Below are 27792 nucleotides of genomic sequence, written 5' to 3'. Positions count from 1 at the left end.
TACAATATATTGGCAAAATGAATTGAGTGTGACCAGAATCATTTTTCGATGGTTGCGGGTGTATTTCCGAATCATCTATTGCAGCATCGTTTTGTCAGTCAGTTATTCAAACTTGACACCTTGAGCCAATGGAAGATCCTTGCTATAGTTCACAGTACTGTATAAGGAAGAAAAAGCCAAGAGTGTCAATGTCAATATGGGGAGCTCAGGAAGGGAGAAGGGGGCTAGGGGAAGGGAGAGAAAGTGAGAAAGAGAGGGAGAGAAAGACAGAGAGCAAACAATGTAAAGATATCAGGAGCCATTTATACATGATAAAAGAGGAGGGAAAAGAGGATGGCACAGAGAGATGGGGTGAAAGTGGATACAGCCGGTGGAAGGTGAGAAGAGGATTGGTGAAAAGGGAAGAGGTGAAAAAAGAAATAGCGAGTGGGTGAGAACTAGAAAGAGAGGGCAGGGTTGGTGATAGTTGGTGTAAAAACAAGAAACATGGGAGTCAATGTTTGTTGGATATCAATGAAATTAAAGGTAAATCTATCACATTCAAATATCTTGGGACCACAGTAATGTTTAACTTGGATGAATTCCTGGATGGGTGGAAATAACACCTGGTCTGTAACAAAACACTTTGAGGTAATTTTTTGATCTATAGGTCAACTTATGCAGACTTAACTTGCAGTATTTTAACTGAATTTCCTCATCCCCATGAAAATGTCCAGACATGAGGCTTGCAAACTCTCCCTAAGGATAAGGTTTGTATTACATCATAATCTAAATAAAACTTCTGATGTTACTTCTGATTTTGATGCCCTACCTTTATAAACAGTTACAAAGTTCCACACACTTTGACGAAGTCACATCATATGCAGGCAAGTTACACAATAAGATAAAGTTGTTGAATTGCAAAGTGCGTGTTTTCTGAAGTATTTATAATCTAATTAAACAAGGTCACTAGTACATATATTTATCTACTTCACTAATGATTACAGCCATTTATACTGTGCTGCATATCAACATGTCTCTATAAGTTGCCATCAAGCAACTGAGTATTGGTTTTAAGATGATAAGGATATTAACCTGTTGAATTCTGTTTAAGTTCTCATAGCCTTTGAACATGGACTAACCATTTCCAATAGGCAATGGGTTAATGCTGCTGGCATGAGAATTTGTATCCTTCTATTTTGATGCATTCAAACTCCACATCTCCAACAATATTATCTGAATGAATTTTGTGTTCTTCATATATATATGTTTTTCTTAATTAATATTAAAGATGTACTTTATACTTTGCTGACTTGGTAATACGATCAACCTTCAATTTTCGCACACAATAATAAAGCACAAACAATGTTCTGCCCCTTCCAACTCCCAAATACTGCACTTTAATTGAGATAAATGGAATAACAAATGGAATGCCTCTGGCCGTCTCACCAGCATCACGCGATTCAACATAGCAGCAGTGCTGACTTTGAAAACTACTATCACTCGCACAAGATGTTCAGTGATACTTGGTTACTCTTATTTCCATGTTTTATGAACTAGACCAATACACTTACAGAGATAGGATGGTAATTCAACAAATACCCCCAATGTGGCCAAAATTCATTGACCTCACATGACCTTTGACCTTGATCATGTGACCTGAAACTTGCACAGGATATTCAGTGATACTTGATTACTCTTATGTCCAAGTTTCAAAAGTCAGATCAATAAACCTGCAAAGTTATGATGGTAATTCAACAGATACCCCTATTATGGCCAAAGTTCATTGGCCTTTGACCTTGGTCATGTGACCTAAAATGCGCACAGGATGTTCAGTGATACTTGATTACTCTTACGTCCAAGTTTTATGAACTAGACCAACATACTTTCAAAGTTATGATGGTAATTCAACAAATACCCCCAATTCGGCCAAAGTTCATTGACCCTAAATGACCTTGATCATGTGACCTGAAACTATTATGTCCAAGTTTCATGAATCAGATCCAAAAACTTTTAAAGTTTTGATTGTAATTCAACAGATACCCCCAAATCGGCCAAAGTTCATTGACCCTAAATGACCTTTGACCTTGGTCATGTGACATGAAACTCTAATAGGATGTTCAGTAATACTTGATTAACCTTATGGCCAAGTTTCATGAACTAGGTCCATATACTTTCTAGGTTATGATGTCATTTCAAAAACTTAACCTCAGGTTAAGATTTGATGTTGACACCACCGCCGCCGCCGTCGGAAAAGCGGCGCCTATAGTCTCACTCTGCTATGCAGGTGAGACAAAAAAGACGCTATAAAATCCTGAAATATATGTGACCTTTGACCCTATGACCCCAAATACAGTAACTCGTGCAGATTGGATAGCAAAAATATATAAACATTTATCATCAGTTTCCATACAAAAATCTTTTAATCAAACTATTATAATTGTCATGGCTTGTAATGAAATGACATATTTAGTGAAACAGGTAATTGATCATTTCACATTCATTTCAATCAAAAGTGAAAAGAGTTAATACCACTAAGAATAGCATACTGTAATATGGTGCCAATCCCATAAATTGACTTCTGAATCGATACAATTTGCTAGTATAAGTAGATAGTTGAAGGAGAAGAATTAGAGGGTTAAGAGCCCTAACTAGTTATGTAACACTCACCATTAATCTCAACGGTAAATACATAAAAGTCACTCAAATAAATATGAAGGGGAGGGGTATATACCAGTGGACAAATCTGTGGCATGACTAATTAGGTGGACTTTGACCAACACAAGACTTTACAGGTGGGTATGTATTGACACTAAATTGGGAAATGTACATTGGGGCAATGTAAACATTCAAGTTCTCAAATATCTTGGGTCATCTAGCCATTAAATAGACATGTTTGTTCCTGTAATTTCAGTAAAGTTGGTATTCTTGCAATTAAATTGATATTTTCTTTGTGAAAAAATATAATGTAAGCAGTGTCACATGAAAAGGTTCTCTTCAGTTGCCCACATATTTCAAACTTACCTGGAACACAAGTTATAATTCAGAAACTGTGACTAACGAAATGTTGATAAAATATCCTTGTTCATATACATATTTCTGTTATTGTTTTTTGTCACTATCATTAGTAAAAATTCAAATTTTCAAATATTTGATAATCCAAAATCCTACATGTTTAAAAAAAACAATAACCAACTCAGCTGCATAGTAATCATTTTCATATATCTTTAAATTTTCTTTCATTATGACGATGACCTGAAGCTGATCATGTGTTTAAACAGTGATGATAAAGTTTGTTGAACTTACCAAGTAGATCTTCTCATATATTGTTTCCATGCATCGCTACCAGACTCCCTACCACCACCTGTATGCTTCTCACCACCTGTACAAGGTAATACATAGCACTGGTATAAGATTTTGAGCTATAGACACGCCAAAGATACAGGAGAGAAAAGGGGGGGGGGGCACCCCTCTCCCACATGTATGTATAATAGTGCATTGTGCTAACTAAATTTCAGTGATATATATCACTGCACAATGCAAATTGAATATGCTTTGAATATGTGTTGAAATATTGTGAGGTATTTTTTTCAAAGAAAATAAACTAAAATGATCTGAAACACATAAAGCTGTAAATAAGATGGTTATATTACATAGGTTAGGTAGATTCAAATCAGTGATAAGCGAATACGTGATCTTGTGACCATAGCTGCGAGGATCACATTTGTTATATTCTGGGTTTTGACGTCACCTCAGTGAATTCTGCGTTGTATTGTCAATTGCAGCATTACATTCACTAAGGTGACGTCACTCGCTGCTTACAAGTTGCATAATCAGGTAGTTTATTTGATGTACGCGCTAATGTTAATGCGACGTTTGCATTAAGAACGCGCTTGATGTATTTTTAAAAAAATTATTATGAAGTAGATGGATCAGAGCTGTAGCAAGAATTTCAAGTTGGAGCCAGATGATCAATGCAATCTCTGATGGCGAATCTACATAGACTTTATGATATTAAAAGATATTGCCTGGTCTATCGTTTTAATAAGTAACATTTCATTTTCAACTCAACTCCGAAGCTATATTTTTCCCTCGGGAGAATATTTCTCCTCAGTGCTGCGCGCTTTGGGCAAAATATATCCCTTGGGAAAAATATAACTCCGTCAGGGAGTGGAAATGTTATATATTCAAACACTCTAGGTAGGCAATATCTGTATAATATTTAACATGTGACCATGCAAATATTGATTTGTTAACTTAAGCTAAAAAAATTGGTGTGTGAAAATTGTTTAACAGTTATTCACAGGGAACATTGTGGTTTGACAGCAAGCCACAAATGAATACCAAAATATGAAAAATTGTGCAGCCTTAGACCAAAGCAGCCATGTTGAATAAACAAAATACAGGGATTGTCCATAGCTACTTGAACCAGAGTGGATTACTGAGAACACCAACCATGAGTAATTACCCAGGAATGAAACACATAGCAATTAATATCCTACCGCAAAAAATTGTAATCGCTCATTAGTGGTAATAACATGCACTGCGTAGCTTTCTGGGTGAAGTACTTCATAAAGACAGAAGCCTTGCACTCAATTACTATCAAAACTAGTAAGGTGATTTATTTTACATGTCTCATCGTAGTGTTACTCTTTCTACAAAATTCCAAATGACCTCAAAATCTAATGACAAAAACATGTCAAAGTCATTCGTCTATAAAAAGAAGCAGAATATCAATTAGCAGAACCCACGTGCATACCAAGAAAATAACTGAGGATGAAAATTTCTTCTTCCTCTCTTACATGTACATGTATGTTTAATTGTAACATCTTAAAAAAAGGAATAAATTCAATCCAATTCAAAATGGTTTATTAAAAATACTTTCTTTGCGGCATTGCAAAAATTTACAATTCAAAAAAATCATCAATAAAAAGGTGAAAAAACTTAGTACCATAAACAAATTTAAATATAGAAATATACATGTATGTAACAAAGTATATCATGAATAAATTAAAATCGACACTCATTGATCAAATAGGAAAATATGCAAAATACATGTAAATATAGTAACCTAATGTGTTACCATGATCATTTTGAATTTACACATATGTAAGAAATATGTCAAGAAAGTTCTTAACTGCAACAGCTTAAACAAAATTTATAACATACCAAATGCTCCTCCTATCTCTGCTCCACTTGTTGGAATGTTGACATTTACAATTCCGCAATCTGAGCCTTTTGGTCTATATACATAAGAAAATTGAAATTTGTGACTTACGTAGTTCATGATAATCATAAATAACTTCTTGTGCACTTTGCGATACATAATAAGATGCAAAACTGAATGATGGAACAGATGCATTAGTTATTTGCAATGGGAGCACCTTGACAACCATTTGAAATACCTTCAAAGTAAATCAAACGACTGAACCTACAATGTACTAGTATGCAAAAACGTTAAAATAGATGAAAATCATCTCAATGTTGTTAAGTAAAAAATTCCCAAAAACCATTCAGAAAAGGTGTCATTTTACACATGAACATTTCAATAGCACATGATTCCAAAGCTTTAAATTGTCATAATTTCAGGGCAAGCCCACTTTTACATCTACATGTATAGACCTGATACAAATATATATACATGTACATTGTAGCACAGATGGGAAAATATTTAAAGTTCACATCAAATCTCTACAGGTAATGAGAGGTAAATCAAAGCCAATCAAATGGGTATCGATGGCCATAGCTTTGATGGCTTTAGATAAAGCCCTGTGACTCAATATTCATTTCCAAATCTTTTGACTTTAGAATATCAAATATTAACTTTAAGAATAGTTTTTGCCTCAAAATTTTACGTTACATTTTTTTTCAAAATCTATATTCTAAATGTATTCATCTAATTGGGTAACAATGCATTTATAACGATATAATACTGCACTCTGTGACTATTGATCAAACAATACAGACATCCTGTGAAAGGCTTACATACATGTACATCTTATTTGGCAAGGTATTACAAGCAATTCTAATCAGTCAATCTCCCAGTAACACTCAAGACCATTCGATAAAATTCTTTTCAAATCAAAATATGACATTATTTTTGTCCTGTTCCGACATGTAATTAGGCCTGCAAAGTTATAAACACAGCCCTTAAATACTTCAGGGTACAAACATGTATACAAAATATTCTGAAATACCTAATATAGAGGGCAGCATTCACATCACAATATGATGGGCATTGATTCCTAGAGTTTGTTGCAATCAATTATTCATTAAGACATGTACATTAAAATCTAATATGAAAGTAAAAATTCAATAAAGAATTATCATTCATATCAGGATTTTTTTTTTTAATTCTGAAAACTTAGATTTGAATGAGAAAGGTGTTGTATATTCTGAGACGATTCTCATGTGCGAAGTGAAATTGCAAATTCAAAAGCTTCAGCCCAGCCACTATTTGTGTGGAAACTAGAAGTACGGTAGTTAAAAGTATATATCACCACAGTCAACTGAATATTTACCAAATGATGGTGGGGTGGGATTAAGCTGACATTTTACACAATTTTATCGATCCAAAAACTTCTTAATGCTGCAGTCACATTTCCCTTACTGTGAATCAAAAACAGTTGTTTTATTCATTTTATTCAAACTACCTACATGTAGCTGGTACCAAAAAAATGATAAAACGGCCATTTATAATAATAATAATAGAGGTATATTTACCCAGGGTAGCCACTTCAGTTCCGAAAACTGTTCTCTCAGCGGGCCCTGCTGTTATTATTACCCGGCTAAGCTAGGCTACCTATTCAGGTGCACACAGCTTTTTGAGGAATAACTTCCTCCCGGTACCCATTTACCTCACCTGGGTCGAGTGCAGCACACTGTGGATGCCTTGCTGAAGGAAATTACGCTGTGGCTGGGATTGAACCCATGACCCTCTGTTTCAAAGTCCGAAGACTAATCCACTGGGCCACGACGCTCCACAGCATTTCCGACTTCCGACCATTTCCGACTCGCCCTACAGCCACCATAGGGGAAACATGACTGTGCTATAACTATAAAACAAAAAAGACTTTAGGGATATTCTTCCTGCTCCTGTATACATGTACCTATTTAACAAAATGAGTATGCACCCCCCCCCCTCAATAACAATGACTATGCACTTACCCAAGCCAGTGGAAGATCTTTCCTAAATCTTTTGTGAAGAGACTGCTGGAGAGACCTTGTTTGACCTCATTGTTCCAGGATAGAGCTTCATCAAAACTCTAAACAAAAATAAACACATTCATCTTTATAAGTATTAAAAAGAATCATGAGCTACATGTATGATTATAAATATAAAACAGTTATACATATCATGCATTTCAGATATAGAAAAAAAAATCTGTGCATGCTTAAATTTCTGCATTAGCAGTATAAAACCTCTTTCTTATTATTATCACACAATAATATTGATTCTAATGATAATTATTATCGTCACCGCCATCATAACCATTATCATCATTATCACTATCATAAACATTGTATTCCTAATCATCATCACCACCACCATTGCCACTATTGCACCACCACTACCACCATCATCACCACAATCATTATCACCACCATCACCATCCCAACCAATATCATTGTCACTATAATCACGGCTACCATCACTATCATCATCACAGGCCTTATAATCACTATCATTGTCATCAACATCATCATTACAACTTTGTTCATCACTAGCATCATAGTCATCAGCACCTCCACTACCATATCCATCCAAAGTTATGTTTTACCCTTACACTTCATACAATACAAAAAAGATTGTAGAAGTTTACCTTTGTTTTCAGGATATACAGAACAGGTGCGAACGATTCTCTTAGAATGATTTCAGAATCATGAGAAAGTCCAGTAACAATGGTTGGTTCTACATAGAATCCTGGTCTATCTATAATCTGAAAGAAAAGAATATTAAAAATTTTACAATAAAGAACTACCGGTACTTCTAAGAATTCCAAATTGTTAGCAGTACATTTGATGTTAAAACATAAGAGACATCTACATGCAGCTTCAACATATTGTAATCATCTACAGCCTACAGGTATACCCGAACAAAAATATAAAAAAAAATACAAGAGGTCATCTGCTCTAAATAACAATTAAAACATTCCACATTCATTGCATATTTTAAAAATTCTGAAATTCTGAAATTTCTTGTGTTCTATTAATATACTGACAGAATAATGCCAACTACATGTAATTCTAAAAATCTGTGAGATAATATGTTCTACAGAAAAGACAATCTTCAATTCATCAAATGTTATTGTAAGTAATCTTGTGATTACTAAGAAATCAAATTTGAAACAGCGATATCTTTTTTAATACACTGTATTACAATAGATTAAAAATAAAATCATGTGATAAAAAAATGATGTTGGTCTTCAACTATGAAACTGCCTTCATTCCCAATAAATAAGTACACTAGTGTATCAATTTTCACATCATGCAAATTGAATAAGCTTTCTTCCACAAGGTCACCTTCTAAATGTCAATTACATTCCTTCTTGTTTACAGTTTGAGAGAATGAAATCAACTCCTTGATAATGACATGTACATATCTCATCTCTGTTATTTACAAGCTTGGCTGTAAATTTCACATTACTCAAGAGTATATTTCATGTTGGTATGTCCTGTAATATACAATCTTTGAATTAGAGATGCACCTGTTATGTGGCATAGTTATCTCAATACTAACATGTACAGTGTGTGCACAATTATATATTGAATTATTCTCAATAATACATGTAACTACTCCGGAAATTGTTTTTAATCATTATGTTTGTGTGAACTTTTCTCATACAAGACCTTAAGATATCCAAACACAGACATGTTCATGAAAAAAAATCAGACATGGTAGGTGTTTCATAAAGCTGCCCGTAAAGTTATGAACGACTTAATGCATGACTGGAACACGTTCTTAGGTCATAACTCAATTGCATAGGGATATCACATAGCACAAGAAAGGATCACCAGTCATGCGTAAAGTCATTCGTATCTTACAAACAGCTTTATGAAACACCCACCTGGGTGCCATAACACAAAGGTTAGCGATTAATCGTACGCTTGATTTTCATAATTGATTGTGTATTGTAGTCAATGGAATCAAGCGTAGAAAAGTGTTTCTACAATCATTGCTAAGCTTTGTGTTACGGGCCCCAGTAGCTATCAAAGTTAATTGATCACAGACTAAAGACAACAATCAAATGTATAATTGATTGTAGCTCCTATGTCACTGGCATTATTGGTGTTCTTTAAAAAGGAGTTGCATTCAACTACATACACCCAGAAATACATAGTGCCAAAAGAGACAAAACAATCTGGCACCAATACCAGATGCGTACAGCCAGCATTCAGAACCATAATGAGTACGTAAGTCAAAAATAATTGCTTTAGATGAGCTGAAAATAATAATGTGCATGATTTTTATTTTGTTTCAAGTTGATTTAAAGATAAATGAAAGTAGTTGCAGTAAAAATTGATTTCACGAGAAAGTGTATGAAACCAAGCTTAATTGTCACTATATCATCAAGGATCTAGATCTGGTACAGTTACATAAACTGAACTTTGTGAAATCTTGAAATCTATGCTGAAAAATGTTCTCACTGAAGATCACCAACACAGAAAAACGCACGTGGGACAGTGTATTATTATTGCTTTGAATGTCAGCCCGACACTTGTCCCGAATCCCATGCTTATTTGCTAATTTCTCAGCAATTACACAATTTCTTCCAGAATCCTTTGGCACATATTTTTTATTTATACAATCAGACACTTTGGTGACATTTCATTGGATTCTATACAAACTCATTTTGTAATCGTTACCACAAACAAGCAACCCTTTGTGCAATCATTTACCTTTCCTCCTACTTCCACTTGTCCTCCTTGTGCTACAGCATCTGAAACAGCATTCTTAAACACTTCCATGCCCTGTTTAGAATGCATGGGACCATATAATGTGTTGTCTGTAAGAATACAAAGAAAATAAAGTGTTCATACAACATTAAAATTCTTTCTTCTTTCTTAAAATTCTCTTCCTATACTTTTTCAGATAGTATTAGTAATCCAATGATTTTGTCCATAATAACCCTTACTTATATTTCATTTGTTGTAACATACAATTCCCCTATTCCTCTTTAACATTGATGTTACATTGCTTTTATTTGTAATGATATCTTATAGTTAGACATACATTTATAACTGATTGCCATTTTTTCACTCGATTTTCTATTGTGCCAGAATTATTTCATTGTTCATTGTTTTTATCAGCGAATAAATTATACAATTAGTAGTTTTAAAATTAGTTACTGTTCCCTTTTAATAATTTAAAATATTTTAGCTTGATTCATATTATCATTTAAGTAACAATATTTGTTTATTTATGTTACTAAGTATTGTTATCTTTGATTTAGATTTTGACTTTATTTTCATGTATGATGTGATGATTTATGTTGTTCTTTATGTTTTCATCAGGTCATTGATGAAAAACAGTTTTATACTGATCTTTTGTACCTGATTAAATATGTTCTAATAAATAAATAAATAAATAGATAAATAAAAATCTTGTTTTATATATTATTAATTATAACCATGTACTTCATAGCACACAAAACTTAAGGTTCATTATTACCCTGGGTGTATACAGTTATATCCTCCAAACGCACAGGCATTTTTAACAAGGAATGAATATTCTTGCTAGGTATATATTAATTCACCTAGGAAAAGGGAAGCACAATACGCATTGCTGAAGAATAACGACATGGCCTGAAGTTGAAACCATAACCCTCTTTTCGAAAGGCAAGTGAAAGAACCATTTTGGGGGGAACAATATTAGAGGTCTGATGACTTTTTAACATAACAATGTTTTAAGTATAACACCATATTCTGATGGCAATGGGTCATACAATGCTCTTATGTATGGATCAGGCAAAAATATAATTTTTTAACATTCTTGGGCTACTTCTTACAACCTACTGCCTAAATCTGCAACATTAGATAAGCTTTAACATTGCATTAATAGAGAATTTGTGGGGCTCTTTTAAACATTCCCAGCCTCCCCCCCCCCCCCTGAATTTTTCTGCCCTCTTGTGAACAGGCACTTAAAATTAAAATGTACATGAATCATCTCACACATAAGAAAAAAATCCTATTAATCAACTTGATTTTGACTTTTATATTCATAATCATATTTCCATTCATAACACTGCATAAAACAAATCCACTTAATTCGTACCATCCAATGGATCTCCAATCCTTATTGTACCATAGGCCTTCTTTAGTCTGTTGACAACCTCATCATGGATGCTTTCATGAAGTATCTGATAGGAAATAACTTTTTTTTACTTATCAATAACAACTATTCATTCAGAGATAGCATTAAAAGTGAATTATATTATAGTAAAGGCCAAAGGGTATCTGAATCTGTGATCAATCACGCCTGATTTCACAAATCTGATTTTACACAAGTTACAAGACAGCAGTTCTAGCCAATAAAAAATGTGATACAATAAAAACATAAAGTTATCATAAAATCTGGTATTAAATGGGGTTTGATGTTAGAAAAGACACCTTAAAACAATAGGGACCCTGTCCATTGCCCCTTTTCATATCAACTCTCCCCAATAAGTACAAAAACTTCCTGCAGGAGCATAAAAGTTATTATCATAGTAGTATTATTACCATAATACTGTAAAGGCCAATAAGAGAAAATGAACATTTTAATAATTACTGATACAATAGCATCATATGAAAATATTGCTGCAAAACTGCAATCTTTGACAGTATCTTCAAGGGAAACTAGCTATTAGAAAATCTAAAAAAGAAATTCTTTGCAACAAAAAAAAGCACAGAGGAAGTAATCAAGGAATGGTTTAGGGAGATGTTGAAATAATAATTTTTATTTGAAATGAAAAAATTCCTTTATTTAGGAAGCATCCCTGATAATCAATAAGAATTGGGGACTCAATAACACAATAGACAAGGCAATTAGAATTCATACGTACTTAGTAGGTACATGTGTAGCTAAAAACTTGAGTATGTTATCTCTTAAGGAATTACAACATGTAGGACTTGAGTAATGATGTAATGATGCTGCATTAATATAGAATTCTTAGAGACTTACAATGAAATCATTCTTAAGCACTTTCTAGGAAAGTATAACCATACAATTTAAATCTATACAGAATTGGAAGGATTAGAAGGTACAATGGTGAGCAGGATTCCTGCTAAGATGGAGCTAAAAAGGTAACAGGGATGGAGGTGGGGGGTCTTACCAGTCTCCTAGTAGTGGTACATCTTTGTCCTGTTGTACCCACACTGGCAAAGAGAACGGCAGGTACAACCATATCAAGATCAGCATCATTCATCACTGGGAGAAAATAGAAAGGACAAATTAATTGCTGATTTGTTCATAACGTAAAAAGAAACTGATTTTGCTCCTGCGGGGAGGGTTCTGATTTTAATACACTAAAATGTTTATTCCTATGAATGTATTATTTTACATCAGGGTGTAAAATTTAGAAGAGAGAGCCTGTAATCATAAGGAAAATCATGATAACCATACTTAGGCTTACTGAATGATGCAGTTCTGGGAGACCAAATAGGTTTATTTATCATGTTTACTGCCAGCCTGAGACCCATATTACCCCATCTTTGACTTGGGTCAATACCAGTCTAGTAGAGCAATAATGTGGTATCACCATCAAGGCAAGTCAGCATTAAAATCCTTACAATGGCCACTGAACCAGGAGTGCTCAATTAGCTTACTGTAACTACTTAGCTGATGCTTTACAATATCACACTTTGCAATGAATATCTAGAAACATAAAGCGATCTTAATTGGAATGAGATATGTTTAAGTTATAGGTCCTGGAAGACAAAGCCTAGTCATCGATCATATAACTGGTTTTCACAAATTATTGCTGATAATGATCAATGTAAACTAATGGTTTTGGAGAAAAACATCAGTCCTATACATGTAGTTAACAACAAAGCTTACATGCTCATTGACTGCATTGTGTTTTCATGACTTACTGCAAACTGTTAACTATCAGTGTTTGAGCTTACCAATTATTGCATTGTTTCCCCCAAGTTCAAGAAGAGACTTTCCAAATCTATCTTGCACCATGGTGCCAACTTTCTGCCCAACCTAGAATGAAAGATCAAACATTCATATACTCTGTTTTCCAGCAACTAGGCATGGCAATAAAAAAGAATCTGTTCAAATAAACAGAAATGATTTAAATGAGAGTGAATCAAGTCAATGCTATATTCACTCAGCCTTCATTTGACATAGTTTGAATTATAATTGGAAATAAATTTTATTAGAAAATAATCTTGGGACAAAAACGCTCTGCTAAACCTGTTCAGATCATATGTACTTGGTGTTAGCTTCCCAATATAGTCTAATCCCATTCTTCAAAGAGTTAAACAGATACGATTATAAATAAAGGACACTTTTCCCATTTTCCTTTTGGTCTTATTTCTACTTGGGCTATGCCAAATTTTGTCAATACCCAATTGGTCTAATGCCACTTCGTCTATGAAGTATCCTGAGCCTCGTTCATAAGAACTTATTAAAGTGGTAACTTTGCCAAAATTATAACATTCGTAGTAAAATGGCTCAAGAGCATATCAGATTAATGGATTCCATGATAAATATTGCAAAGTTGACATGATCATAAGTTCTTTATAGGCATGAGTACGATGGTGCAAGATTTTGCATGAGGTGAAAAAAAGATACTCTATTCAACAAGGCATTAGCCGAGTTGAATAGAGCGTCTCTTTCTTTCACCAATTGAAAAATCTCACACCATTGCACGAATATGAATATTCGCTATTTGTGTTGTACAATGCCTCAAAATCTAGCAAAAGTTGGAAAAAAAGAGTTTTCTCCCTGCAGTAATCAATGAAAAGGGAGCAAAAATTTTAATTCAACTTTACTGAGCACAATGAATTAAATCCTATTGTGACGTCACCTTCTAAAGCCGTGCAACAGTACATTTTGGATGGTACGTCATGTGTGCAACGGTAGCAATGTTTGACATTCAGCCTACCATTTTCTAACATACAAGCTAACTAGGTGTTGTAACAAAATATGATATACGCTAAACAAAAATTGTTTATAATCATCATTATACACATTGAATACTCACTGGAGTGCTTCCTGTGAAAGACAGAAGTGGAATTCTGGTATCCTTTGCCATCGCTTCACTGTCAGAATAGAACAAATGGTGCACATCGTGTGTCAAATTATGTTTTATGGAAAATGATCAAAACAGGTGAGGTACTGATTGACTTGCCCTGAATAAATATCATTGTATATTTCTGATAGGATGCATGTATACCGTGATCATAATGATCACACCGCATTTTTTTCACTATCTTTTACAGATTTAAAATTTATGATACATATGTACAAAGGTCAGTGATGAAAAACAGTTTTATGTTGATCTTTTGTACCTGAATAAATATGTTCTAATAAATAAATAAATAAAATATCAATGATACAATCATGAAGATAAATCAATACAGAACTTACAAATATTAACATTTATTATTATTTTACTTCTGTAGGTTATTGAAGTAATAAGAAAAAAGCCATACCTATTAAAACTCAATAAATTCCTTTTGACATCTAAGCTGGTGACATTCAATATTCATTAGCACACATTATATGTTAAAATTCATCTCTCTTGGAGAACTTTACTCACCCGATATCCCCTCCTCCACATAGCAGTGTTACAAGACCAGGGGGCATATGGTTGGCATCCATTACTGACTGAACAATCCTGTCAAAAAATATTTTAAGATATAAAAAAGTAATTTCTAAACAAAATATTGTTTGTAACTACATGTATAATACACAAGGGCTGGTCACACCCATCATCATGTTCAGCGGATGATGATCCCAGAAAAATAACATATGAGAATTTCCATGAATATGAACATCAAACCCCCTATATGCAGCACCTTCATGAAATGAATTCTTCCAATTTTACATCACATATGAAAAGCTGTGATGTTTTTAAATCATCATGGCTTTAGCTGTTCTTTAAAAAGTGGAGTAAGAATGGAGGAAAGTAGATAATACAAAAAGTTTATTTCATGGAACTTCCTCCAAGTGAAAATGAATGAAATAGAAACCCTAGATAACAATTCTCAAAACACAAATTGCTTGCCAGCTAATGCGCTTCAAATTATTGTAACACAAATTTTGAGGAAATATTTCCAAGAAAATAAATCTTTTAGGTAAATGGGCCTTTGCAAGATCTCGGGCTCCACTAGAAACATATAACTTCTCTGAGATCACATTCTACTACTTCTTAAGTTCTCTTGCCCCTATGAAATTCAATTCATATTTAATGGCTTCAACTACATGTTTTGTATAATTCTCTGAGAAAATGATGAAGTGTATAATGATAGTAAACAAAGTGTCATTTGTGTTTATTATGTTCAGAATACTTACTTTGTTGTTGCAATGTTTACAAGTGGTGTTGTTGGGGCTCCTTTCCTATGAAGTGAAAAAAAATAAAGGAAGATATGACTCAGAGACATTTCTAATTTCTCTCAATCAATACAAAAAATAAAATTCATCACAAAACACAGGTGATTGAGGTATCTTTAATGAAAAATAACAATAACAACTTACATTTCTTACAGTCACATGTATATTCCTCAAATACATGTTAAAAGTCCAATCTATCAAACAAGTAATGCTTTAACAGTCACCATCTTACCTAGGAAAGTGTATTCATAAACCTGAGCAAGAAGGGAATATTACTATTGTTATCTCTAGAATAGATTGTCATCTTTACTTGGGGGTTAAAAAATATTCTCTTGGGAAGCAAAATGCTCGGAAAATGAAAATGTATTTTCCTTCCAATATATATACATTATTGAGTACATGCAAGTAGATAAATAGCAGTGTTTCTCACTTAACAAAGTTAAACATTAAGAAGACAGAGAAAGGGGGAATGACAACAGCTAAATAGAACAGAGGCTAAAACAGTTCAGTTACAGAAACAATTACAAAATGAATTCTAATAGAACCAAACATAATGACCACCTACAGTGTTTGGATATGAGAAATAGAAATTATGTACCAAATAATTCTGGTTAAAGTTGTGTAAAAAATAATAATTGCTTAGTAATAAGTAACACAAGCCAAGTATGGCATTCTGTTAGTAGATAATAATAACATAATATATTTAAAATATAATTAATGTAAGTGGTTTAAGCACTAGATTGGAAAAAATGATAAACATTTGGTTTTATCTAGGCTACAATTAATACAAATACCCTTATGTGCGTATCTGTGTTGGTCAATTTAACTACTTTGCCTTCAAAGCCACAACCTTTTAAATAAGAAAGAGTTATTTCATTGATTTCCTTGTCATACTTACCACATGATAGAGTTTCCACAAACCAAGGCAAGAGATGCATTCCAACCAAAGACAGCATTTGGAAAGTTGAAGGCTGTGATGATTCCAACAGGTCCTAAGGGATTCCACTGCTCAAGGAGTGCATGACCAGGCCCTGTGAAGATAATGGCAAAAGATTTGTGAAAATCACTCTTACAATCATTCTTTCACAGGTAAAATAAGCACCCTCTGGGGTTTCATTTCCAAGTGAATGAATGACCAGGCAAAAATTATGGTAAAAAATATGAGAACATTTTTCAGATAATTTTTTTTACAGCGACAAGGGCTTCCAATCAAATGGGCCAAGGTCCATCAGTAACTTAATCTTTAGAGACTCCTAAGCAAGATTCATACATGCATGACAAAGCAACTTATATTCAGTGTATGTTCCTACAACAATTGCTTTTGTCTACAGATCTCTATAAAGATAGAGATTTTATGTTAGGCTTGTGATTGGATTTTCTGTTCAGAATGTGGGATTGTAGTTAGGGTTAGTGTGAGATTTGGTTTAAAGATGTGGCTTGAAATGTACATTTTCCATTGGAGTAAGGTCACAAAGGCGTATATAAAAGAACAATCTTGCATGACTTTTTATGAAGTAATTGACATATTTATTGCATATTCCTCACTACTTGCATCTTTGATAAGAAAAACCAAAAAAAATCATTTGCAACCCGAAGGCTGAATCACAGATTTTTTTTTTTTAGATTGTTCTTTGGCCTGAAATTGCCATCATAAAATCAAAAGTGGCCCATGACTGCCACATAATAAAACATTATTAAATAATGTCACAATAGTAATTAGATAGAATGGGCAGTCAACCCAAACCAAATATAGCCAGGGGTCAAAACCACTTGCTCCTGGGACTGAAACAGGGTTTCCCCCTTCACAGCCTGTATGGAAGCAAGCTAGGGTTGTCATCCCCAAAGGGAGCCTGGGAGCATCTTAAAACATGATTCTTACTTTCTGATGGGAAAACGTGTCCTGCTAATGTTCTGGAGAGACCAGTTGAGAAGTCCAACATGTCAATGAATTCTTGCACTTCACCCAATCCTTCTGATGCAATCTTTCCTACTTCTAAAGTTATCTACACAGTATACAGAAAAAAATACAGTTTGCAAATTCTACTACCCATGTGATTGGTTCATTAGTACATTTGCTTGGATTTGAATCAAGTTTACATCAAATCTGTTTAACAAAATCAATATCAAATGATTCTTTTCTATAGAACATTAACTCTCAGCTACCCAAATGACAGGAATTCATGAGCTTAAAACAGCATCTTGGAACATATTACTAATAATCAAGTGTCAAGCAACAAGAGCTTTGTATAAAAACAACTGCTGTACCATTGAGCCATTATGTCAACCTTTGTTTCTAAATTAGGAGCCTAATCTACTTCATGATAGCCTTAGCTTCACTATCCATATTTGAAGAGCGTTTAGGTGCCGGCCCCATTTAAAAAACAATCCATCCCTCTGATAGGATGTGAAAGGGATGTCCTGTGTACAGTAGACAATTTGTGTAAGAGAAGGGGGAATCTCGGTATAGTTGTCCAACTGCACACCCCCAATCAGTTATTGGGAGGAGAGACCCATGGGTCACAGTAATTTAGTTTAATCTTCACCTACCAGGCACAGGTGTAAATTTGATTAAAGATGCCATAAGCATTAACAAAATTACAGCATTATGTGCTGGTTTTAAGTTTTTGGAATGATGGTCCATGATTTTGATCCATAGCACTTAGAAAATGAGAAAGGCTTAACTCTTTAATCATGAAACTGGAATGTACATGTATACCGGTATTGCACACACTTTACTTACCAAATTTCCTAAGAATTGTTTCTTCTCCCTCAGAGCCTCTCCAACCTGCCTAACAATCTCCCCTCGATTGGGTGCTGGTATCTGCAAGTGTACAAAAAAGAAAATGAAAGTACAGAAATTCAAGGTGAAGAACATCACTTAGATAAGTTTTAATCTATGATTAACAGAGAATTTTTTCCTTTCCACAATTTTCAGGATTAACTATAGGAAATAACTCTGATAAGTCTACATGTATCTATACACACAAATTGGCTACTTGCATTGTAGGTCAGGGAAGCAATGAATACGTCAAATTAGTCAAGGAAACTGTAATTCTTTGTCAATGTTTTACCCGAGTCAAATCATAAATTCCTCTACAAGTATCCAATCTAATCCAGAAGATATTTTATGACACTCTTACCTTGCAGGTACAAACCTTTGCACAACATCACTCCATATTCTCAACTACAATGGTAATACTCCTGGGGCTTGCCCTTTCCACCTAAACCCAGCTCTTCAGGTATGTGACAGAGTGAGGTTTTATTATACAATGCGTATCAATAAAAAGTTTACACGTTGAATAAGTCCTGGGAATTTAAACATGGGGATAATTTGTTCACATATGTTCTCAGTTTGGGTCTCATCTATAAAATGAAAGTATAAATTTTGACTGAATGTTACACTTCAGTGAGCTCTGTCCATTTTTGTAAAGCTCGCAGAAATTGTTTTCCACAGAAAGGCATGTTTTCACGCTGTGTCAAGGAAAAAGGGCGAAAACAAATGCTGTACATTTCTTATACATTTCTTTTGCATCTTTAGCCAATTTAAATAAACCAGATACATTTAAGCATATGAATAATGAATACCGTATTTCAAATCTACTTACATCTGACCATATTTTGTAGGCGTCTTGTGACATCTGAATAGCTGTTTCATAGTCTTCCATTGAGGCCTGGACAGAATAAAATTGATAATTATTATAACATGAGAATGAGGAGAGAAGGAAAACAACATGAAGAGGGAGGGGAGAAGACAACATCAACAAAGCAAAGATTATTATGGTACTAAAGAATTGATTTTTTTTTCTTCAGGATTAGTATGTGTACTGTGGAAAACCTGGCAAAACATTGTCAAATTTTAAAGTCTTCTATATCCATTCTGTAAAGATGTGAACTTAAAGCTAAATGATAGTAGTTGCGGTAAAACACTAATTTTGTGAGAAAGTCTGTAAAACAAAGGTTAAGTATGACTATATATCATCGTGGATCTAGATCTGGTACAGTTACATAAACTGAACTTTGTGAAATCATAAAATCTAAGCTGAAATACAATCACACTGAAGATCGCCAACACAGATAGGCACATGTGGGACAGTGTCTTATTATTGCTGGAATAAAGACCCGACGGAAGTGACCGAATCTGCACTAATTTGCTTATTTCTCAGCAATTACACAATTTCTTCCAGAATCCTTTGGCACATTTTTTATTCATACAATCAGACATTTGGGTGGTCATTATATTAGTTTCTGTAAAAAGTCATTTTGAGATCGTTACCAGAACTGGAATTTTTCTTTAAATACAAGGGTATAGCAATCACAATTGTACATGCCATTAAAATTGAAGAAAAGCAATGTGGTAACAACTCATTAACCATTATTCATTACTTTACTAATTTTAACTTCCAAATGATAAGTAATTGTCTTGCCTTTTAGTTTTTACTGTTCTTTAGTTTTTACTCTTTGCACGCTGAATTAATTTTGGGGGGATAATAATGACAATTGTTTCCGTGCTATTTCATTCAGTTCAAGATATCCATATTGCACCATTGATAATTATTATCATTATATAGATGCCATCCAAGAACTGTTGCCTTTTATTTGCTTATGTAATTGAAGTTAGGGGAGAAAACTAATTATTACGATTGTTGAATTTGTACGAATGTGCAAAGTTGCAACATCAGTGCGCAAAGTTTTGTCATTGATCATGCATACAATTGGGAAACACTGACTTTTCAGTAGCGTGCACTCATTGATCAACCAACATCATAATTTTACAGTCAAGCATCACAAGTTACGTGAAAGACTATGCACAGTGGGCGCTTGCTCATCTCTAACATCTTTCTCAAACAGAAAATACTATCTGTCCCAATACAAAACCCCTGGCAATATATCCCATAGTTCCGTTTCTGCCTTATGTCTCAAGAGTTTGCTGGTCTTAACCCTTTGTCCCTCAAGGAATCACTATGAAATTAACTAACCTGTCTGACTCTGGCTATGGCTTGTCCATTTGCAGGGCAGATGGATGATACAACCTGGAAATAAAAACAAAAATGATATATGTCAGCGATTAAATGAAAAATAAATGGAAAAAAAATGTTAGAACACTGCCGAAAGAAACTTTAATACAAGAATGACATTTCTTCATGGGGGGTCGTAAAGAGTTCTTTTGGTTTGAACTCTTGAATAATTGTAAAAGAACAGAAAGTAGAGTCTACAGGTAAAATTGAATACCTTACCATTTTTTATCATCTTGCATAATGATTCTATTATTGAAGATAAAGCTCAGATGGCAAATATTTTCAATAATTATTTTTCACAAATTGGATTTGAGCTCTCTAGAAGTATACCAACAAATACCCATTCATTTCATCAATATCTGGGAGATAGAAATCAAAGTTCTATGTTTTTTTCTCCTACGAACGCACAGGAGATAATTAAAATTATATCTAGCCTAAAATTAAACAAAAGTGCAGGTTTCGATAACATTGATAACATCCTTTTACAGAAAACTATGAATTATATAATTGACCCTCTTATTTACGGTATATATTCAATTTGTCTTTATCATCGGGAAATATTCCAAAATCAATGAATATTTCTAAGATAATACCAGTCTTCAAAAAGGGTGATAGTTCTCTAGGAAGTAGGCCTGGGACTTTCGGGTTTTTTTCTTTTCGGGTACCCGTGGTAATTTTCGGGCGGGTACCCGAAAATCATGTCGCTCGAAATATGACTGGTGGAAAAACCCCATAGGTGACGTCATCAAGCCATTGCGATGCAAGCCAATTTATGAATGAAAATATAGTAAGCATGCGCATTGCAAGCCTCCCGTGCGCCACGCAGTATTCCATCGAAACAAGTCTGCAATACTCTGTCACCTCGTACCAAAATCGACCTAGAATTCCACTTTTCTATATTTTATATGAATTATAAAAAGGTATTCTCAGAGGATCTGTTTTCTCACCGATACCGCACAGGTAAGCAAATTTTTATAACTTCTTGCTTTTCCGTCAAAATCTTTCGAAGTAGCGTCGATATTACATCGTGTTCGTGAGTTTGTAGAATCTATCGCTACGTGAACAAAGTCAATTGATTTCCGGGTTTCGGAGCGTCAAATGCGCCAGCCAATCACGATCGTGTTACCATTTTCGGTTTATAATGAACTGAAACTGGTATCAAGAACGTGATTGGCTGGCTCCTCGTATGCTCCGAAACCCGGAAGTCAATTGACTATGTTCACGTAGCGATAGATTCTACAAACTCACGAACACGATGTAACATCGACGCTACTTCGTAAGATTTTGAGGGAAAAGCAAGAAGTAATAAAATTTGCTTACTTGCGTGGTATCGGTGAGAAAACAGATCCTCTGAGAATACCTTTCATAATTCATATGAAATAAAGGAAAGTGAAATTCTAGGTCGATTTTGGTACGAGGTGACAGAGTATTGCAGACTTGTTTTGACGGAATACTGCGTGGGGCTGAGGCTTGCAATGCGCATGCTTACTATATTTTCATTCATAAATTGGCTTGCGTCGCAGTGGCTGGATGACGTCACTGCGCTGCAAAAGAAACATGGCGACGATTGAACGATCTCAGTCACATCAACATCACTTGAAAAACTAATATATTTATGGATATTTCGAGGGTAATAGGTGAGATTCAAAATGAGACTTGTGTACTTTTGTGATGAGTTTACAATCATGTCTTACACTACGCAATACAAATCAAATGTACGTTATACTGGTGAGCAATTTTCGGGTATCGGGTATTGATTTTTCTACCCGGGTACCCGACGCTTCCGGGCGGGACCCGGGTACCAGCCCTATTAGCAAGTAACTACAGACCCATTTCATTGCTTACAAACTTATCTAAAATTCTTGAAAAATTGGTTCACATACGAACCATATGTTTTTTTAAAAAGCACAACATCCTATCCGATACTCAATTTGGTTTCCGAGAAAAGAGTAGCACTTCCCATGCAATACTTTCTTTAGTTCAAACAGTTGCCAAAGCTTATGACAAGTCTTCGAATACGATTGGTATGTTCTTAGATTTTTCAAAAGCATTCGATACAGTTGATCATAATATTCTCCTTTATAAACTTTCTCATTATGGAATTAGAGGGGAACCACTAAAGTGGTTCAAGAATTATCTAACCGGGCGTTCACAGTTCGTTCACTTGATGGTAATATTTCTGAACATAAACCTGTTCTTTGTGGAGTTCCACAGGGCAGCATTCTTGGCCCACTTTTGTTCATTACTTATATAAATGATATTGATATGTCATCAAGATTGCTTCAATTTATACTTTTCGCTGATGACTCTAATATATTTCTGTCGCACCCCGACCCAGATCAATTGACGCAAATATTCAATGACGAACTAAAAAATGTTTCTAATTGGATAACAGCTAACAAACTTTCTCTTAACCTAGCAAAAACTAGCTACATGCTATTTAGCAACAAGATTACGACTGTACCAAAAGATGTAATTTTAAATGATACTGTTATTCAAAGAGTGCGATCAACTAAATTTTTGGGACTGATCATTGACGATAAACTTTCTTGGAAAACACATATTGATAATATTTGTAAAATCATTGCTCGCAATATTGGTGTCATTAGAAAATTAAGTCACTTCTTACCCCATTATATTTTGTTATCATTATATTCAACGTTAATTTTACCTTATCTGAATTACGGAGTTGTTGCATGGGGTAACGCAGCGAATTCTCAAATTAATAGACTTTTTATATTACAAAAAAGAGCGATTCGTATTATTAGTCATGCAGATTTCAGGGCACATACAAATATTCTGTTTTTGAAAAATAAAGTCTTGAAGGTTAAAGATTTATATTCTTTTCAACTCGGACAGTTAATGTACAAGTTTATTAATAAACAATTACCGTTACCGTTTGATAATATGTTTGTAAAAAATGATACAATTCATAAGCACTTCACTCGCCAGGCGAGTTCCTTTCATTTACCTCTGAATAGAACATCGTTTGCACATAAGACATTTGTTTTTACTGGTCCAAAATTATGGAATTCTTTTTCAAAGGAAATTATACAATGTAATTCAATACAAAATTTCAAAGGAAAACTTAAAAAATATCTTCTGGATTCATATTAAATTATCGTGTTTTTTTTTCACAAAGTTATGTAACTCAGAACTTAATATGTAAATGTGTTTGTTAATTTCTCTTTGTATATATGTTTAATCGTTTTATGATTTCTGTATACAGTGTATACTGATTCATTCATTTTTATTTTTATTTATTTATATTCTTGTTTATTTTTTATTCATTGTATATGTATTGTTTATTTCTTTATTTTATCTTATTTTTATTCATAAATGTATTTATGAAAGGGGGCCTTCACCCTACAAGCTCTGCTTTTTAGTTGGTCTCCTTCTCTTTCGATTTCATAGTATTATTGTATTATAGAAATGATTTATATATTATATTTTGTAAATATGTATATTGAACTATCATTGTAAATGTAAAAAGATTGAAAGAGAAAATAAATGAATTGAATTGAATTGAATCTAAAACTGATATCAAAATGTAGATTGATATTGATATTATCTTAATGCAAAGTATAATTATTTCACAATTCAACAGACGTTAAAGAGGCACAGGGGGGGGTCACTTGATTTGAGTACTTGTGAATTAATATAATCATAATAACCAATGTTTTAGAATCTCCAACAATATACTTGTATTTTATTATTTACTAAATGTTGGTTGGCTGATAATGATTTTGGCAAATCCATCAAATTTTTACTTTTAGTGCCTTCTTCTATAACAATCAGAAATAGTTTTCATTTTGATTGGATTGGAAAGGAAGACATTTAGGTTAATGGTACATGTAATCTTTTTCATTTTCTGGTATCCATGTGACCTCTTTATCCTACTTTTGTATAATGTTGTTTAGATATTTGTATGCCAAATAAGAATATAAATGCACTTTCACAACAACATTGACATGTAACAGTCAATGGGATACTACAATGACTGATGACCTTTGTTGTTGGCAATCTCACACTATATACTTAACTGCTTAATGTAATATGGCATACATGAAGAAAGAGTCACAGATTCACAAGACCAAAGTGCATGTGATTATTGCGCATACAACTTGTCTACCACTACAGTGCGTATCAAAAAAAAGTTTACACTTAGAAAAAATCCTGTAAAATTAAACATTTGTAATATCCTGAAGATTTTTCCACATTTTCACATTGGTACAGGTCCATTTAAGCAAATGACGATAAAACTGTCGAAAAATGTTTCCGCTTGAGTGAGCACCACTTACTTTTGAAAATTTAGTGAAAAATGATTTGCGCAGAACTTTGAAATAGTTATGCGAATAAAAGTAGACCTTAATCATGAATAACACGTGGAATTTAGCTCGTAAAATTGATTTGAAGATATCTTTTACCTATTTAACTTGTTTCTTTGCCCAAACCACTTCGAGGAGTGCATTGCGCCACACCCCACTCTCCCACACACCAAGGCCATCGGGACGATATTTGCCTTACACTGAGCTGTGATTTACATGAAATGGCTTAGGCTTGATTTTCATTTCGTTAATCATTGTCAAGCTTAGAAAAAATGTGGAGAAACAAGTATTTAATAAAAAATGAAACGTAAACCCACTTTAAATGATAAAGACTTAGTGAAAAAGTGCTAGAAATGTCTGATATAAAACTTTGGTTCAGATTCAGTTATGTCCTCAGATTCAGCAGGCACAAAAAGGGTGCAAAGTTGTGTATACTAAGTGATTAAATTTCAATTTGGGTGGCAAAATTGTTAGAAAATGCTTGAATGTATCCGTTTTATTTCAATTGACTAAAAGTGCAAGGGAAATGTATGAGAAATGTTTGGCAGGGTAAGTTTGATTTCACCCTTTCCCCTTGACACAGCGTACAAACGGGCATTTCTGCGCAAACAGATTTCTGCGAGCTTTACAAAAATGGACAGTGCTCACTCAAGTGTAACATTCTGTCAAAGCTTTTACTTTCATTGGATAGATGAGACCCAAACCCAGGATTGTATGTGAAAAAATTACCCACATGTTGTATATTTTTAAATTACCAGGGCTTTTTCAAAGTGTAAACTTTTTTTTGATACGCACTGTGTAAGAGGCCTACTCATCATTTTTATATTTTTTTTTCAACATCACAGGCATCATTTGAATGTCCAAGACAAGTTTGTATAGCTTTATTTTTACTTGAATTCTCAAGATGACAAATAAGCAGGGATTGTTGTTTGTTTACATAAATGGAGAAGGACCTCCTGTGACAAAAGCATTAAGGCTCCGTTATAAAGAATACTTTTTAAATCACCAATGCACTACACTACCATGACTTAAAACATTTGGCCTTGAGCCCTTGACTTCTCTCCTGCATCATATGATAATTTGCTATTTTAATTTTCAGATCTTGTGCAACTTGTTGAAAAATAAACTTAGTACTAATATAATGAGTAACTTTATTACCAACCAGCTACCCAACAAGCAAAAACATGTAATGTGCCATTGACAAGAATTATTCACCATTTTGCCAAAGGGAATTTAAATAAAAGATCTACAACAAAAAGATGAAAAAGACATGTTTTTAAAGTCTGTTTACTCAAATAGCCCTTAAGAAGCTGATTTTTTTTCGCAAATTTTCCAAATTTTCCCATAGAAAACACATGCTCTGCAATATAAGCTAATAGGTTTCAAGGCTTCAAGCTACACTGACTGCCTCCTTCACTCCTGAAGATTCTTGCAGTATTGTAGAACGGGGGACCGGCAGGTCACGAGGTGCAATACACTGGGTGAACACCCTACTCTTTGACAAATTTATTGGTTTTAACATGTTTGTGACTCTCCTATACAAGGGACCAACATTTGCGTCCTTTCCGATGGACAGAGTGTTTTCCAACTGCATTCACACCCACACTGAACACAGTGGTGAGCCACGCTAACACACAACGCTAGCATCATATTTTTGTTAGATATCTTCCGGCATGCTGCGGGACTCAAACCCACGTACGTTGAGATCTACGATCTTATCCGGAACAGGCACTCTAACCGACTGAACTACGCTGCCTCCCTGTGAGCTACACTGCCTCCCTAATAAAACAAGATATTGATCATTTTTATAATTTTATTTATTGTTATATTATTTGGTATTATAAGGTAGTTTTATGAATTTCAAGAAAAAAAATTGTTTAGTAATTTGTATGATTGAATTCAAGGAAAAGTGTTTGGTAATGAAATACAATGTATGTATTTGATACATACAAGTAGTATAGCCTAGCCCTAGGACCTACACCTCCATATAATTCCATTTAATTTGGGGATCATTGAAACTATTACACTGTCTATACTCTATTCCTAAGTAACAAAGTTAGGCCTAACTTTGTTACGCCAGGTGAGACACACTGTACAATTATCTTAAAAAGTTTAAAACTAGTATAGATCCACTCTTTTATTCTACATTGCACAGCCAAGGAAATCATCAACTCAATGAAACAATGTTATTGTTTTAGTTAAGCAACTATAAAATTACAGTACAAATTGATACATTTACTGTACATTGCAATCATGGCAATAGATATCACAACTCGTATCACTTTGTTATCTCAGACCTTTATTTGCATTCATACATGCAGGGGAGCGATCACATATAATTCGTACGTGATAGGTCAAACCCCCGACACGCCTCCAACTAGCGTGCCTAGGCAAGGGTCTATGGAGTAGAAGCCATGTTTAATGGTACGATATCGCAGTTCATTTTACAAAATACAAAAAAGGTGGAAAGTGACAAAGAAATTAATGATCAATTTTAAAATTGTATATTTCATGTTCACAGAAGAAAATACGTTTATTTCACTCCAAAATCGAGAACAGAGATAAAAACAATGTGCAAAAGAAAAACCGTGCATCGAATTCGAAATGCTGCGGGCGACCAGCGCTAGCGGGACTAAGATTACAAACCTCTCCACGTCCACCCCATCGATCTCCGGTGAACGCTCCGTCATTGTCGATTCCTAGCCCCAACTCTTTTAACCATCCATACTTTGGATCTTCAATGAGAAGACTGGAGCTAAATCTAGTCAAAAGGGGTCTTTTCAACTGCAAAGTTTGACGGCTAACACTCTTCAGTAGATGAACAGCCATATTTTTAGCGTAATTTCCTTCGAAACCGAGTTTCCCCTCCTATCACTACACTGTCTACAGACTTCGGGTCGGCGATCGTCAGAACCGTCAGTAC

General features: G+C 34.2%; 1 protein-coding gene across 1 annotated transcript; it reads right to left on the bottom strand.

Annotated features, from left to right (window-relative positions):
• Positions 1–56: 56 nt before the first annotated feature.
• Positions 57–27792, bottom strand: LOC121416193 (alpha-aminoadipic semialdehyde dehydrogenase-like). Its single transcript, XM_041609687.1, has 18 exons — positions 27516–27792; positions 20503–20556; positions 19132–19197; positions 18267–18347; positions 17406–17529; positions 16425–16557; positions 15488–15532; positions 14733–14810; positions 14175–14232; positions 13087–13168; positions 12294–12388; positions 11255–11339; positions 9880–9986; positions 7803–7919; positions 7147–7244; positions 5149–5222; positions 3286–3361; positions 57–157 (listed from the first exon to the last, which is right to left on the bottom strand). Exons 1-18 carry the CDS (start codon positions 27696–27698, stop codon positions 103–105), a joined length of 1611 nt encoding a protein of 536 aa, XP_041465621.1. The 5' UTR covers positions 27699–27792; the 3' UTR covers positions 57–102.

This window comes from Lytechinus variegatus, chromosome 5 (assembly GCF_018143015.1).
Source record: "Lytechinus variegatus isolate NC3 chromosome 5, Lvar_3.0, whole genome shotgun sequence".
NCBI classification, from domain to species: Eukaryota; Metazoa; Echinodermata; class Echinoidea; order Temnopleuroida; family Toxopneustidae; genus Lytechinus; species Lytechinus variegatus.
The sequence above is the reverse complement of the archived record's forward strand: the minus strand, read 5'-3'. Positions and strand labels throughout refer to the sequence as shown.